Source organism: Ranitomeya imitator, chromosome 2 (genome assembly GCF_032444005.1).
Source record: "Ranitomeya imitator isolate aRanImi1 chromosome 2, aRanImi1.pri, whole genome shotgun sequence".
Lineage (NCBI taxonomy): Eukaryota > Metazoa > Chordata > Amphibia > Anura > Dendrobatidae > Ranitomeya > Ranitomeya imitator.
Window position 1 is genome coordinate 614,568,736 of NC_091283.1, and position 18,172 is coordinate 614,586,907.

The 18,172-nt window shown below is 40.8% G+C and overlaps 1 protein-coding gene across 2 annotated transcripts in view; it reads right to left on the reverse strand.

Moving 5' to 3' along the window:
• Positions 1–18,172, reverse strand: part of CA10 (carbonic anhydrase 10) — a 471,816-nt gene that overhangs the window by 158,875 nt on the left and 294,769 nt on the right. For both annotated transcript variants that reach the window (XM_069752500.1, XM_069752501.1), the window contains one exon: positions 17,916–18,058. In XM_069752500.1, coding sequence (XP_069608601.1) covers positions 17,916–18,058 — 143 coding nt within the window. The remainder of the gene's footprint in view (positions 1–17,915; positions 18,059–18,172) is intronic.

Genomic DNA, 18,172 nt, shown 5'->3' on the forward strand with positions numbered 1-18,172 from the left:
CTATGTTTACCCTGGTTACCAGCGTAAACGTTAAAAAAACAAACACTACATACTTACATTCCGGTGTCTGTCCCCCGGCGCTGTGCTTCTCTGCACTCCTCCTGCATCCTGTGTCAGCGCCGGCCAGCCAGAAAGCACAGCGGTGACGTCACCACTCTGCTTTCCGGCTGACCGGCGCTGACAGTGCAGAGGAAAGCAGAGCGCCGGAGGACAGACAGCGGAAGGTAAGTATGTAGTGTTTGTTTTTTTAACGTTTACGCTGGTAACCATGGTAAACATCGGGTTACTAAGCGCGGCCCTGCGCTTAGTAACCCGATGTTTGCCCTGGTTACCGGGGACCTGTGTGACAGCTCTCCAGCGACAAAACAGCGACGCTGCAGCGATCGGCATCGTTGTCGGTATCGCTGCAGTGTCGCTGAGTGTGAAGGTACCTTAACCAGAAAATAATATGTTTGCAGCTTTCAGAGCACAGTGGCTCCTTCTTCAGGCAAGATCACAGATAGATTAGTAAGACATTTGTCCAGGGGAGGGAGGTGTGATGCCTCCTAAAGATAAGCCAAGGAAATCAAATTAGGCATTTTCTTACAAATGGAGAGGCAGTGGGAACAATGTTCTTAGTTATCTGGAGTCCATCTGGTGGAGGTGTAAATTGTATCCATGTAGTGACTCATAAATCCAGGTGTTAAATTGAGTCCTAGTGTCAAAGAACTGAACATCTTCATTAGTTTGAATTCCCACATTTTTCTTTCCCTGTGGTCCTTAAAATTACCTTTTAGTATTAAGACCTTTAAATCTGTCATACTGTGTCCAGGTCCAGAGAAATGTTTTCCCACAGGTGTGTCCACTTCATTCCTGATTGTGTGTCTGCGTAGGTTCATCCTAGTTTGTAGTCTTTGGATAGTTTCCCCAATATAGATACTTCCAGGGCACCTCGTACATTGTATCATGTACACCACGTTGGAGGATGTACAAGAAAAGGAGCCCATGACCTTATAGTCCTGATTTGTGTTTGGCACGAGGACTGTATTTGTGGGTATTCTGTGGGTACAAATTTTGCATTTTGTATTGTTACATGGGAATGTGCCCTTCACAAATGGTGATGTGAGGACAAATCTGACAAGGAGATTCCTTAAGTCAGGGGGCTGTTTATAGGAGAGAAGTGGTAGTTCTGGGAATATGTCTTTCAATTTGTGGACTTTGGGGAATATAGGTTGGAGATCAGCACCAATCTTCCTTAGGATGCTCATGTGGGGGTTGTATGTGACCACAAGATGTACCCTGTTGTTATCCTCTCTCAGTTTGTAATCTCAGTTTGTCTTTTCTACTGGTAGAAAATTTGGTGACGTACTAGTTCATCAGAGGTCGTATTTACCTAATTTTAAGAACTTCAGCTCAGATATTTTAATGTCCTGATATAAAACCATATAACGCCATCGAATTTAAAGAGGGTGTACTTAGTTTTTCTGATAATGCATGTTCTTTTAGAATATGGATGGGGCGTGCGTGAGAGGCTGCAAATGACAGCTCTACAGAAAGTCCGAAAGTCCATGAATAAAGTCCAAACCTAGCTTTTCAGTCCAAGTTGCACAATTTTTGTCAAAAAAACTTACTATCTGGGAACTAAATAGATGTTTCCTCACCAAGACACAAACAAAACAGCATTCATGGGTCAAACTTCGCAACCAGGTGTCTGTAGCTTACGGATCCTGCTCACCCCATCTTGTCTGCAGACCTTTTATGCCCAACTAACAAGATTAGTGGCTTTATCTAAGAAACTTGTACAAAGCATTAATCAAGGGGAAAGAGAGGCTGCGACAGGTCCTGCTACCCACCTACCTGCTATTGACATTTGCTGTAAATTCCAGAACTTGAAAGGCCAAAATGTATTTGGCAGTACTACATGAAGTCTACCTCTGAAGTGGTTTCTATTTCCCTGAGCTGAACAGGAGCAATAGCTTAATTTTGCTCTATGCTATATTTAATCTTGCATTATAAATTGTAATATAATATTTACTCGTCAGCGAGGAAGAGGACTAAAATTCAAGAGCCACCTATAGGAAGTAGCAATCCTAAAAGTCAATATAGACTCTCCAATGAGAGGAGAGTAAAAGGATAAAAGCAAAAACATACTTCCTAGAGGAACATTGCAGCTTAAAAGTTTCCTCACCTTGGCATTTCAGGCTTGAGATGTCACGCTATGCAAGGAGAAACGTTACCCCTTGAATATAATATTTAAAAATTCAAATATTACGCAACTAAAGTATATTAATGTAAAACTATTTGTTTTTTTTTAATTACCTTCCTCTTCTTTAAAGGTAAACTGTTATTCTACTCATGTAGCCCAAACCATAAAAAGTATGGATCAGAATTTGAATGCACAATTGCAATCAAGGTATACTTTCTGTGAAGTGCTCTGGCCTTTCAGAGAACATATAGTTAGAAGATCTGGCTGGGGAGCATAGCCAAAAACAAGACTAGTAGAGCACCAGCCCCATCCTGCTTCTTCCACTGCTGCGCCAGATGATTGACAGGTATCTCAATATCAGAGAAACCGGTCAACCGAGAGTGGTGCTGGAAAAACCTGACCGGATGTGGCATCGGAGCCTTATCTCGGCAACACCAAAAATGTACCTCGCTGCCATCGTGCAACCAGGTTCTGATTCCATACCTTCCCCCGTGGCTTGGGCAGCATGAATTGCATGGCAGGTTTCCTATACTGTACAGTAACTGGTGGGTGATAAATACAGAAGTGGTGACGTGTTTCTATTATACTTTTCCTCTGATTGTTCCACTCCTGGTTTTGGCTTACACATACTGATGTAAAATACTGACCAAATACTGCTAGTGTGACGGCAGCCTAAGCCTAACCTTAGCCTTAACTTCTCCTTTGCCTTAGCCAGAGCCTTAACCCTAATCATGCGTAGGGTTAAAATGTAACATACATATATACACACATTATAGCGTATATTTCTACCAGAAACCTAGCATCTTTGTTATATCACGAGTGCTGGATGAGGACTGTGCTCATGCACAACGCTCACCCCATTCCCTTCTGCTCCTGGCTCTGTGACAGGGACAGAATGAATAACAGTATGTGTGGAGGAAATAGCTCATTGCCAAGTCCAGCTTGATACAGGCACTGCACAAGAAATTACTTTTTTTTTTCAAAGTAATAACATCCCAATATTTACTATACAGCTATAGATGTAGCAGAGCTGAGCTCATTATTTGGTGTGGGTTTTACAGAGGTCTATTAAAAGGAATAAGACTCCGTGTATGACAACTAGATCTGGCTGTGCTACTTTGCTTAAATTATTATTATTATATAAGATATAATATTTATTAATATTTATTTAATGCACACAAAACAAGTTATCACGTTATATCTTGTAGTATATTATGTATGGCTGGTTTTCTGGAGCTAATGAAAAAAACGTGCCTCTCCTCTATGTAATGAATATTAATCTATTACTACTCAGTTTTTGGATCATACAAATTATCTTATGAAGACAACCCCTTTTCATATGCACTGTTATAACATAAGGATGTCACAATTGAGGGTTACCCACCTATGACCCCATTTTGTGTCAGAGAGGAGACCCTCCAACATAGAGCAGCCCTCACACCAGCAGAATTGTCTTAGAAGTTGCAGCTAAATTCTCATGGTTCTAAATGAAGACGTAAAGTATAGAGATCTGATAATTGCTTCACAGGCTTTTATTGAAATTCTTCATTAGACTGCCCCTTTAAACTTGTAAGGAGCATCAAATATAAAATCTTAACATAGCCACAACATATTACATTGAATCTACTTATCTATCTATTAACAATCTATCAGAGATCTAATACCCATCTATCTATCTATCTATCTATCTATCTATCTATCTATCTATCTATCTATCTATCTATCTATCTATCTATCTATCTATCTCTATTATCTATCTATCTATCTATCTATCTATCTATCTTTCTCATCTATCTACAGTATCTCTATCTATCTATCTATCTATCTATCTATCTATCTATATCTCATCTATCTACAGTATCTCTATCTATCTATCTATCTATCTATCTATCTATCTATCTATCTATCTATCTATCTTTCTCATCTATCTACAGTATCTCTATCTATCTATCTATCTATCTATCTATCTATCTATCTATCTATCTTTCTCATCTATCTACAGTATCTCTATCTATCTATCTATCTATCTATCTATCTATCTATCTATCTATCTAGCTATCTATCTATATCTCATCTATCTACAGTATCTATCTATCTATCTATCTATCTATCTATCTATCTATCTATCTATCTACCTATCTATCTATCTATTATCTATCTATCTATCTCTCATCTATCTACAGTATCTCTATCTATCTATCTATCTATCTATCTATCTATCTATCTATCTATCTATCTATCTATCTATCTATCATTCTTTATGTCTTGATGTAGCAATGACTATTACCAGCAGTCACTCTGACGACTTCTTGACAAGATTTCAGACACGATTACCCTGCAGGATGACATATCTGTTAGGTCACATAGCAGTATTCCAGTGTAACGTGGTAACGTGTGTGGCGGTAGTATGGGCCAATTATTAGTGCTTGCCTCCGGGCCGAGCGTTGTCAGCCCTCCCTTGTTAAGAGTACAAGCACACAGGCAGATGTCTACCCATTGAGACTAATGTTGATAAATCCCATTCTAGCCATCTGAAAGAAAATACGGTAAACCGTTCAGAATTTTAATACAGCACAAAGTAAATAGCAATTTCAAAAAACAACATTTAGTAATCTCCTGTGTATAGAAGAGAATACAATCATAATTCCTATTAGACGTGAGCGTCTCCATATTAGAAGTCCTACAGGTAACTTTGTATATAGTCTTCTAGAATGGAGAAGATTGTGATATTCTCAGACTGATGCGATTACAAATATAGAAGTCAACCGGCTGGGTGCAAAATCAACAAATATTTTATATTTTTATCCTTTATCTGCAAATCCATCCCTTTCATCTGTAGCTCTTTGTTTTAGAAAACATTAATCTGCACAGATGGCGGAGCATGGTAATCTCTGATTTTCTGTTACTATGTTACCAGATACAGAATGGAATTTTTAATGAAATGGCAGTTTTAAAGGTTTTATAGAAAACAATGCCTCTTTTATTATTTTCTGCACTTCACATTTTTCTTTTGTTCTAAACGTATAGATTTTCTTTGCAATGTGTCTTTGGTTGCGCTTTATAAAGGAGCTGTACGAAGCGTATTGTTCTGGTAGCAGACAATTGCATTACAATAATCATACACTACTGCACCGCATAATAGGTCTGCTACAGTGTTCATTTTAGCCCGGACTAATATGCGCCTATAAGAGATAAGACTGGCGGCTCGTCATCCCACGCCAAAAAATTGTCTTGTGCCTTCTTTAGCTGCATTGTAAAATCTACATGACTAATAGGCCCTGTTGTTCAAAAACAGAAAAAGTGCCAATTTTGCTCCCAACTCTTGTAATAGAAATAAGTGCCTCGGTAGACAGTTTGTGGCCTGGGTTAGGTATACGGGCTATGCACTGGTCAAAGAGCCCTCAATTGTCCAAAAGTGGATGTTCTCTACCACTAAAGGAAAGTATATAAAATTTAGCCTTTAATCATACAAGATTTTAAAAAATTGTCAGAATATACGCATATTCAATGTATGATTGAGGTTTCTTCGACTCGAAACGTGTAAGCACTATGGTTTTCTTTTAATATGCCAATTATTTTATTCTATATGATTAAAGACTAAGTTTTAACTACTTTTTAGTGATGAGCGAATATACTCATTGCTCGGGTTTACCCGAGCACGCTCGGTTGACGTCTGAGTATTTATGACTGCTCGGAGATTTAGTTTTCATCGCGTGGCAGCTGAATGATTTACAGCTACTAGCCAGGCTGAGTACATGTGGGGATTCCCTAGCAAGCAGACAACCCCCACATGTACTCAGCCTGGCTAGGAGCTGTAAATCATTCAGCTGCCACGCGATGAAAACGAAATCTCCGAGCAGTCATAAATGCTCGAAGTCACCCGTGCGTGCTCGGGAAAACCCGAGCAACGAGTACACTCGCTCATCATTACTACTTTCCTTTGGGAGAACATCCCCTTTTTGGAGCATTGTTGTGGATAGAACCCATTGCTTTATCGGGGCTTGGGCATAGCAGAGAATCAACTTGTCCTGTATCGGGGCTTGGGCATAGCAGAGAATCAACTTGTCCTGAATGGAGAAGCCAAGGATTTGTCCATTACAAGACCTACTGGTAGTTTTGCTTTACACATTGATGGCACAACTTGTTTGGACCTTAAAGACATATAGGTTTTTTTTTATTTTTCATTACTGTGTTTCTGGAGCCTATGATATTTATGTTTTATGTCAATAAAGCCTTATGAGGGATTGTTTTTTGAAAAATGAGTAGTATTATTTAAATGGGATCCATCAGCAGGTTGTTGCTATATAAACCAAGGACAGCATGATATAGCAACTGAGACACTGAATTTAACCCCTTCACAACAACGGAGCCCTTTTTCGTTTTTGCATTTGCTTTTTGTTCCCCCCTTCTTCCCAGATCCATAACTTTTTTATTTTTCCATCCATATGGCCATGTGAGAGCTTGTTTTTCTGCTTTTGAACAACAGAATTGGTTTTACCATGTCTTATACTCGAAAACGGGAAAAAAATTCCAAGTGCGGTGAAATTGCCAAAAAAGTGCAGAACAGTTTTTTGGATTTTTTTTTTACCATTTTCCGAGTCGTTACGAGTTTGTAGATACCAAACATGTATAGGTTCTTTTTTATTCAAGTGGTGAAAAAAAAAGCCAAAGAAAAAAAAAATGCATCATTTTCCGAGACCTGTAGCGTCTCCATTTTTCCTGGTGTGGGACCGGGTGCGGGCTTATTTTTTGTGCGCCAAGCTGACATTTTTAATGATACCATTTTGGTGCAGATACTTTCTTTTGATCACCGTCATTGCATTTTAATGCAATGTCGTGGCAACCAAAAAAATGTAATTCTTGAGTTTAGCTTTTTCCGCTATGCCGTTTACAGATTGGATTAATTCTTTTTATGGCTTGATAGATCGGGTGATTCTGAATGCAGCGATACCAAATATGTACAGTGGGGCAAAAAAGTATTTAGTCAGTCAGCAATAGTGCAAGTTCCGCCACTTAAAAAGATGAGAGGCGTCTGTAATTTACATCATAGGTAGACCTCAACTATGGGAGACAAACTGAGAAAAATAAATCCAGAAAATCACATTGTCTGGTTTTTTTATCATTTTATTTGCATATTATGGTGGAAAATAAGTATTTGGTCAGAAACAAACACTCAAGATTTCTGGCTCTCACAGACCTGTAACTTCTTCTTTAAGAGTCTCCTCTTTCCTCCACTCATTACCTGTAGTAATGGCACCTGTTTAAACTTGTTATCAGTATAAAAAGACACCTGTGCACACCCTCAAACAGTCTGACTCCAAACTCCACTATGGTGAAGACCAAAGAGCTGTCAAAGGACACCAGAAACAAAATTGTTGCCCTGCACCAGGCTGGGAAGACTGAATCTGCAATAGCCAACCAGCTTGGAGTGAAGAAATCAACAGTGGGAGCAATAATTAGAAAATGGAAGACATACAAGACCACTGATAATCTCCCTCAATCTGGGGCTCCATGGAAAATCCCACCTTGTGGGGTCAGAATGATCACAAGAACGGTGAGCAAAAATCCCAGAACCACGCGGGGGGACCTAGTGAATGAACTGCAGAGAGCTGGGACCAATGTAACAAGGCCTACCATAAGTAACACACTACGCCACCATGGACTCAGATCCTGCAGTGCCAGACGTGTCCCACTGCTTAAGCCAGTACATGTTTGGGCCCGTCTGAAGTTTGCTAGAGAGCATTTGGATGATCCAGAGGAGTTTTGGGAGAATGTCCTATGGTCTGATGAAACCAAACTGGAACTGTTTGGTAGAAACACAACTTGTTGTGTTTGGAGGAAAAAGAATACTGAGTTGCATCCATCAAACACCATACCTACTGTAAAGCATGGTGGTGGAAACATCATGCTTTGGGGCTGTTTCTCTGCAAAGGGGCCAGGATGACTGATCTGGGTACATGAAAGAATGAATGGGGCCATGTATCGTGAGATTTTGAGTGCAAACCTCCTTCCATCAGCAAGGGCATTGAAGATGAAACGTGGCTGGGTCTTTCAACATGACAATGATCCAAAGCACACCGCCAGGGCAACGAAGGAGTGGCTTCGTAAGAAGCATTTGAAGGTCCTGGAGTGGCCTAGCCAGTCTCCAGATCTCAACCCTATAGAAAACCTTTGGAGGGAGTTGAAAGTCCGTGTTGCCAAGCAAAAAGCCAAAAACATCACTGCTCTAGAGGAGATCTGCATGGAGGAATGGGCCAACATACCAACAACAGTGTGTGGCAACCTTGTGAAGACTTACAGAAAACGTTTGACCTCTGTCATTGCCAACAAAGGATATATTACAAAGTATTGAGATGAAATTTTGTTTCTGACCAAATACTTATTTTCCACCATAATATGTAAATAAAATGATAAAAAAACAGACAATGTGATTTTCTGGATTTTTTTTCTCAGTTTGTCTCCCATAGTTGAGGTCTACCTATGATGTAAATTACAGATGCCTCTCATCTTTTTAAGTGGTGGAACTTGCACTATTGCTGACTGACTAAATACTTTTTTGCCCCACTGTATATTTGATTTTTTTATTGCTTTATTGTGAATGGGGTGGAAGGGGGGTGATTTGAACATTTATTTTTTAATATTTTTAAATATTTTTCAAACTTTTTTTTTCTTTTTGCATGCCATACAAGAAAAGTTGTTAAACCACACCCTTAAATGTCCAAGTCTTTAAAGACCAAGAGCGCATGTTAAAACCAGGGAGTCCATCCCAGAGCGTGTTCCATGTCCAGATAAATAAAAAAAACAGGTTCAAAATGTAGTGAAGATTAAATCTTATATTTTATTCTGCCTCCTGTGGCGACGTTTCCGTCCAGAGACTTGAAAAAGGTCTCTGGACTTTATTCTCGTCACCGCGAGACACTGATATTGCGCTATGACGCGCAGTTGAGTCTCTGTTGGCAGCCAGGCTGAACGCTCGCATCAGGCCCACGTTCAGCATGGTAACTAGTATAACAGAGCTACAATCGTCGTGGGACAAGTGGATTATCTTCTCATAGGATAGGTGAGGAATATGGTTGTTTATTATTTTTGGTCTTTTATAGGGGACATGAGCATCAATGGATTAGACGTAAAGGTGAGTATACCTTTACTTTTTTATTTTTATTTCAAATAAAGTATTTTATTCTTGCTGTGTGTTCATTACAAAACTTACTATGTGGTTAGTAATGGAGGTGCCTTATAGACACCTCTCCATTACTAACCCCTGGGCTTGATGTCAGCTGACAATACAAAGCTGATATCCCCAACCCTATTAACTCAGTTTCCACCACCACAGGTCAAGTGGGAAGAGTGAGGCTAAGGGCAAGATTTAACACTTTTGATGTTTTTAGTCTGGGAAAGGGAAAGTATCCATGGCCTTTTCCTACGCTATTAATATCAGCCCACAGCTGTCTGTTTAGCCTTTGCTGGTTATTGAGTATAAGGGGATACAATGTCATTTTTTTGGTAGGGTGGTCTTCCTGACAAAGCTGACATCCCCAACCCTATTAACTCAGTTTCCACCACCATAGGTCAAGTGGGAAGACTGAGGCTAAGTGCAAGATTTAACACATTTCATGTTTTTAGCCTGGGAAAGGGAAAGTATCCATGGCCTTTTCCTACGCTATTAATATCAGCCCACAGCTGTCTGTTTAGCCTTTGCTGGGTATTGAGTATAAGGGGATACAATGTCATTTTTTTGGTAGGGTGGTCTTCCTTATAATAACCAGTAAAGGCTAAGCAAACAGCTGTAAGCTGATATTAATAGCCTAGGAACCTTTATGGATATTGTCTCCTTCCCAGGATATTAACATCAGTCCCCAGCTGTCGGCTTTCCCTCTGCTGATTATGAAAATTAAGGGGGATCCCCAAGCGTTTTTTTTTTTAAATTTGTTTAATTTATTATCAGGAACATTAAGGTCACCTGAGTTCACAGAAACTGTTTCTCTTGCTTTTCAAGTACAGTGGTGGACTGATGAACGCCTGTGAGTACGGCACTTGGCGCTCCTTTATTCAATGGTCTGGCACTGGAGCTACTGTGAGACCCAGTGGATTGAACTCAAGTAACCTTCAGGCAACCAGTCACAGCCACTGGGTCTCCCAGCAGCTACAAAGCCCAGAAACCTCATGGGAAACTTTGATGAACATTTTAAGGTTACTGAAGTTTCCAGCTGGTGCAACACCTGGAGGCTGTGAACTAAAGTTACCTTGGGTGTGTATTTTACTGTACTTGTTAATAAAAATAAATGAAACAAACGGCTATCCAAACCATCCAGATCTCCATGGGATATAATATGAATTATAGTCGGACAGATGAGGAATATGGCTGTTTATTACTTTTTGTCTTTTACAAGTGACATGGGCATTGGAGGATTATCTACTCACCAGACAGGTGAGGATTATGGTGTTTTATTATTTTTTTGTCTTTTACAGGGGACATAGACTTCAGTGGATTAGGCATAAAGGTCAATATAACTTAGCTTTTTTTTATATTTCAAATAAAGGTGTCAGTGTATTTTTTTCTTCAAATAAAGGATTTTATTCTGGCTGTGTTTTTTGTTTTTTACAATTTAACTCTGGAGTTAGTAATGTGGGTATCATATAGACGCCTCTCCATTTCTAACGGAGAATTCGAAGGCTAGCACTTGAATGTGACGGTGCTAGTGAACGGAACCAGTAGTCCCAATAATGTATCGATGTATAATCACTGCACTCGTACTCCGAAGTTTGCTTTGATGCAAGTGAAAATAGTTTATTGAAACAAATGTAGCAAAGAGGTAAGGTGGTGTAACGATAGGCATAAATGACGTTTTGGCCAGCTCGTGGCCTTGATCACGTTATCGCTGGAACAAACAATAGAAAAAGACAATAAATAACTATATACAATACCATAGATGACTATCTACAAGATTATTTACATATATACAGATCTGGAAAACATGTCAAAACCAATGCGAAGGTCAAACACAAGCTGCCAATGCATAAGTAATATGGGACTCTGAGTACTCCATTCTAATAGCTTCCCTACTGTATTACAGCTGAATTGGCATGCACCACAGCTTCCCTACAAATTGAAACTGGGGACCCGTATTATTGGACCTAGACTGGGCATATATACCGGCAGGTAGTACACCTACTATATAATTTCACACCACGGGCCGCCCCTATAACCCACTTACCCCATATATCTATTTCCACAGCCACCTCTGTGTACCTTCTCCACATATTGGGGACATCCAGTGTATTACAGGTTGATCAAACTGGCAAGTATAGCATGGCTCCTCGGTACTCTACCTGATATGGACTGAACAGACAAATTTATTTCCATATTTATGTATTTCCATAGCCATATCAACACGTACGTCTCGTATCACGACGACTGGCCTGCTACACTGTCTGTAGTAAGGAGAATACACTGGCAAGTATACTGTAATCTGTCTTACCCACTATTCACGTACAAAGGACTCAACAGATAACGCATTACCGTATGTCCCTACAGTCATATCCACATGTGTATTCCATTACACGGCGACCAACGGTTCATCATACGAGTATTATTGGCAAATTACAAGTAGGTTATAGCATTTCCCTTTTCTTTATGCCCCTTAATATAAGACAGTACAATAACCTGTATTATTTTTCAATCGGCTCTCCATCATTTTCTCCAGGCCCCTTTATCTCTGGCTGACACCCTCAGCAACGGAGCAATACAGCTATACATAAGGAATTGTCCACCGGGGTATGCAACTATCCTATCATCTTACTCTTACGCATGATATATGTATCTCCCTGCCTCCCTATGCCTCTATTTATCGTCCTGATATTATATGCGCCCTGCGTACAAGCATTGGCAGCTTGTGTTTGACCTTCGCATTGGTTTTGACATGTTTTCCAGATCTGTATATATGTAAATAATCTTGTAGATAGTCATCTATTGTATTGTATATAGTTATTTATTGTCTTTTTCTATTGTTTGTTCCAGCGATAACGTGATCAAGGCCACGAGCTGGCCGAAACGTCGTTTATGCCTATCGTTACACCACCTTACCTCTTTGCTACAATTGTTTCAATAAACTATTTTCACTTGCATCAAAGCAAACTTCGGAGTACGAGTGCAGTGATTATACATCGATACATTATTGGGACTACTGGTTCCATTCACTAGCACCGTCACATTCATATCAGTCGAATGCTAGCCTTCGAATTCTCCGTATTGACTATTTTTGGTTCTAAGCACCGACGGAATCCATGTCTACTGAAACCTATGTCTACGATGATGCAACGGGCTCTACTATCCTGTCCAAAATAAAAACCAAGACAGACTTTCTACATCTACCCAGCAAGGACGCCAAGTCGAGGGATTGGGAAAAAGAGAGAAAGAGACTCATCGGCTACGATCTGCATTGTGCCACCTTGGGAGAGTATCATCGTCAAGGAAAAATACCCAGGGGACTGCGCTGCAATCTTCGCCCAACCTTATTTTCAGAGAATGAAAAGTATTGTGCAACTTTTCAAAAAATCTTAAACAAATGCTCATTTGATATCATACTGCTTACTATCGAGTACCTCCAAGAGGCCATTAAAACTACAGAGAAAAATAGAGAGCATCGAGACACAGTTAACTTCCACCTTAAGCAGCACTGAATTCACTACGCTGAAGGGTAAAGTGGACTCTATTCTAACCATACATCAAAAGACTTTGGAAGAGAGAAAACGCACAAAATTTCAAAGAGACATTGAAGATTACCTAACCAACAACGTGTACAAATGGGAGGACTCCTTCCCCAAACGTCCAAGGCCCAGGTATCGCCGCACCCCAGGCGGGAATTACCACTCAGGGGGCTCCTCACCTGCCGGGGGCTCCTCTGCAGGATCCGGCAGCGAGACTGGTGGGGCTCACACATCGGGACTTCGTTTTTTAGGCCAAAACGCACGCCAACCCGGAGGTCCAGGAAGAAGGGACGGGGATCGTCACATGACGCTCAGATCTCAGGTAGGGGTCCAAACTCTGTAATCAACATTTCTAACTACACTCTCTCTCCTCTAGAATTGAAGGTTCTTAATATGGGTCTATCATTCTGCCTAACCCCCAAATGGGATTCCTTCCAATTAGAGAGGGATCTTCAGCAATTCTACAGGAATATTAGACTCAAGGTATATTTTGAGGAGTCCACTAATTCCCCTAGACCTGTTTCTACACCAGCCCAAACTGAGGGATCGATCCTCACAATTGATCAACTAGGTCTACGTAATCGCAGCACCTTCATTCCACCTAAATCAAGTCACGCTGTGGAGACCTTTGTCAATCTACTTGACAGGGATGTTAAAAGGACTCTCCATGACCAGCGATTAGGCTTCCTCCCTGTCCGCCATAACCTTGATCCTCTCGAGAAACAGGCCCTGGACTCACTTAGTGAGAACAAAAGTATCGTCATAAAACCAGTGGACAAGGGGGCAGCGATCGTTGTCATGGATAAGAGTTTCTATATGACCGAAGTAAGGAGACAACTTTCTGACACGTCAACATATAAAATGTTACAGACCGACCCAACTTACTCTATACAACAAAAGATTAGGAGGGTACTCGATAAGCACTTACAATTAAATACCATTGACAACAAAACAAAAGTGTACCTCACCAATAACCACCCGGTGACCCCTGTAATTTACATTCTACCTAAGATCCATAAAAACCTTCAAAACCCCCCCGGCCGCCTTATAGTGGCCTCAACCGACTCAATATTGAACCCATTATCCATGTTCCTGGAGAAGCTTCTCACACCACATACCAAACTCACTAAATCGTTCATATTGGACACCGGAGATTTTCTCAAGAAAATCCGTAATATTGACAACATTCCACACGACAGTATCTTATGTACATTCGATGTTAACAGCTTATACACACCAATTACTCATGACAAGGGTATCGAGGCGGTATCCTTAACACTAAATGAGGCCAACGTGGACAGGGGCATCCAGGAACTATGCTTGGATTTATTGAATCTAGTACTCAGAGAAAATTACTTCCTATTCGGAGATGATTTTTTCGTACAGACATGTGGTACCGCCATGGGGTCAAATGTGGCCCCAGCCTATGCCAACCTATATATGGATCGCTTCGAGAGAGAACACGTGTACGCAGACCCTATCTTTCAACTACACGCACGTACCTGGTATAGGTACATAGACGATATTTTCTGTATATGGCAAGGGGATCTAACTAGCCTTCTAGAATTTCATGCTAACATTAACGCTGTTAGATCGGAGCTGTCCTTTACACTTGTACACCATGACAATGAGATCACATTTTTGGACACTAGAGTACTCAAAGATATCAATGGCTATCTCACCACAGATATCTATACGAAACCGACTGACTGTAACAGCCTGTTGTTATACAACAGCTGTCACCCCAAATCCATCAAAAACAGCCTTCCCAGATCACAATTTAAAAGGGTTACTAGAATTGTTTCCGACCCCCCAACCAGGGAGACCAGAATACAGGAGATGGCATGAAAATTTGAAGTCCGCAATTATCCAACTAATTTCCTTAAGATAGAATCCTCTCGAGCCATTAGTGACCTTAACGACGGGACAGTCAGTATACAAAAAAAAAAAACCTAAGGCTCCCTTTTGTGCATAATCACCACCCCACTATGCACAAAATACATAATCTCATCCGGGGACATTGGCCCCTCCTCAACAAGGCCTATCCCAACATACCTATCTTCAAAGATCCCCAACTAGTGTGCACTAGACGAGCCAAAAATATACGAGATAGGGTGGTAAGAGCCGACTTAGGGTCACACAAATCACCGCTCACTAGGACCCTCACTGACCAAAAAAGAACGGGCCGCTGCAGATTCTCAGCAGTTTTCCCTGAGTTTACAGTACCATGTAAACCTATGGAAAACAAAATCCGCAGTGCACATGCTGCGGAAAAAACCCACGGAATCGTAGCATTGTTTATTCCGCAGCATGTCAATTCTTTGTGCGGATTCCACAGCAGTTTACACCTGCTCCATAATAGGAATCCGCAGGTGTAAAACCGCAGGTGAAATCTGCGCAAAAAAACGTGGTAAATCCGGGGTAATTCTGCAGGAAATCTGCACTTCAGATTTCCTGCGGATTTACCAAAATCAGTCTGGAAAAATCTGCAGAGTAATTCACAGCGTGTACACATAGCCTTACCCCACTTGCCATTTCTCCAGTGAAATTGGGAAGAGCAGGGAGAAGAGACAGAATCTAATAGACGCACCTTTCCTGGTGCAACTGTGGGCTGATACTTTAGTCTGAGGGGCCAATATACATGGCCCCTTACCAGTCTAAATAATAAAAAAAACAACAACGTGGGATCGGATCCCTCTATTCTTGATAATGCTGACAGCTGAGCATTGTAGCCTGCAGCTGTCAGTTTTGCCTGTGCTGGCTATCAAAAATAGAAGAGGACCCACATAATTTTATTTATTTTTTATTTTGTTTATAGCACAAGTGCTGGCCGATGAATACTCTCATGAGCCTCGCCTACTCTTGCTGCTATCAGCGACAGCAGTTGTACACTGATGAGAGTAATGCTCTCTCCTCAGCCGATACCTGTGATCGGCGGTAACCTTTTTACCGCTGGTCACAGCTGCTAGCTCACATGCTGTCATCTTCATGACAGCATGGGAACCGAAGTGTCCTGACCAGTGGTAATGACCTAACCGCCAGCCAATCTGTGAAGACATGTGAGGCTTTGGCGCAAAACGATGAACCAGACAGAGTTTATGCCCAGGCACCCTTCAGAAGCAAGACCAAGGGGGTGGCAGTCCTTGAGAAAAGAGAAAGGTTGGTGAGTGAAAATGTGAGAGACCCAGCGGAGTACATCATTGAGAGACTTACAAGCTACTGCCGTAGAGCATGCGATGTGCAGCAAGAACTGACAGCAAAGTGGAGGAAGTGGACAAATTGTAATTTCCTGTAAAATGTTACAAGACTGTGCCTTCTGCTGGAATAGGCAACTTGTTTTGAACATAGAGTGACTGCAGGCTTTCATCTCAAACCTGGAGAAGCCCTTTAACTATAAAATGAAGCTCTGTAGCCAATCCTAACAACATGTAATATACTCACTGTCAGGATTCAGCTCTACTTGTTGGTTCCAGCAGTCATCACATGGGCACTTCACTCATGCAATTTTCATACTAACGCTAATGTGAAAAGTAGCTCTTTTTCCTGCTTCTCTCAGTTTTTCACTGAACATTGAGACAATTAGGGAGAGCAGCTTGTCGACACATGACTAAGGCTACTTTCACACTTCCGTCGGTATGAACCCGTTGCAATGCGTCGGGCCGACGTACCGACGGACGTTGTGAAAATAACTGCACGACGTGGGCAGCGGATGCAGTTTTTCAATGCATCCGCTGCCCATTCTGCAGTCCGGGGAGGAGGGGGCGGAGTTTCGTCCGCACATGCGCGATCGAAAATGGCGGACGCGATGCACAAAAAAAGTTACATGTAACGTTTTTTGTGCTGACGGTCCGCCAAAGCACGACGGATGCGACGTGTGGCCATACGTCGCAATGCGTCGCTAATGCAAGTCTATGGAGAAAAAACGCATCCTGCGGGCAACTTTGCAGGATGCGTTTTTTCTCCAAAACGACGCATTGCGACGTAGGCACTTTGACGCAAGTGTGAAAGTAGCCTAAGTGTGTAAATGGGATGGGGAGCAGAGGCGCCAATCTGAATTCCTGCCCCGGGTGCCATAAAACCTAGATACAGCTCTGCTCCCCCACTGATATGTTTACAATATTATAAAAAAAACATAAAGCTACGCCTATTGGATCAGCCAGTCCATGCGATGAAAGTGATCAGAAAGAAATAAACCCACACTGCAGGATTTGCCAGCTAACAAACACTATGGATAGATTTAGCTCCAATTTACAATAATTATTGATTTGATTTTCATTTGCTAACACATTTTAATAATCCGTGATGCTTTGCATGTTACACCAGTAGTTAATCATTGCACTTTTCTGAAACCTTAGTCTTATAAATTATAAATGAATTGTATGAAAGATTTGGAGACATCAGAAACAGATACAGCTTCTATTTAAATGGGCACAATTTTGTAGAACCAATAGAAGTAATATGGATTGGGAAAGAACAGTTCTGAAGGGCTACACACATCCGTAGATTATACTGACCGTTCACCATTTAATCCTCACCAATGATTAGTCGTTCAACTTTTGTAATATGACTCTTATTCACCCGAAGAAGCGAAGCTCTATTCTCTGTCAACTAACTACAAATCCCCTGTCTTTCTTCACACTGCCACAGTGGTCCTAATTCTGGCAGCCTGCAGTAACCACTGTAACCACTGGGGGGAGCAGTGGAGTGGGGGTTTATAAATCTTTCTTTGAAAGTTTTATTTAATAGTAAACTGGGGGCTGCAATCATTTTCATGGGGGAGCAGGGGATTTGGCTCTACACCACAAAAAAGAATCTTCATCACCTATCACACAAGAACATGAAATAAAAAAAATTACAGAATTTTGCAACTGAAAATTAAATAAGGATCAATGCTATGTTTAGATTAAAATTTTTGGATAAAATACACTAATCAATATTTGGATAATGCATAAAGAGCTTTGTACAACATTCAAAACATTATCTGTATTTGTATACAATTTGACACTAAAAAACAAATTTTTACCTTTCGTCCACCTGTGTTTATACGTAGCGATGTTAAAAATGGATCAAATATCATATGGCTGGTTTCTATGTTGATAGGTGACTGCCTCTTACCAACTGCACACAGATTCCAGGCTGAATTTACCAATCCCCAAAAAGAAGGCACTGTAACAAAAAATAAATAAATATTATGAGTTACATCAGCATTTCTTCATTTTGTGAACACTATCCATTTGTTTCTATATCTAGATTATGTAATATAACTCAGCTTAAAGAGGT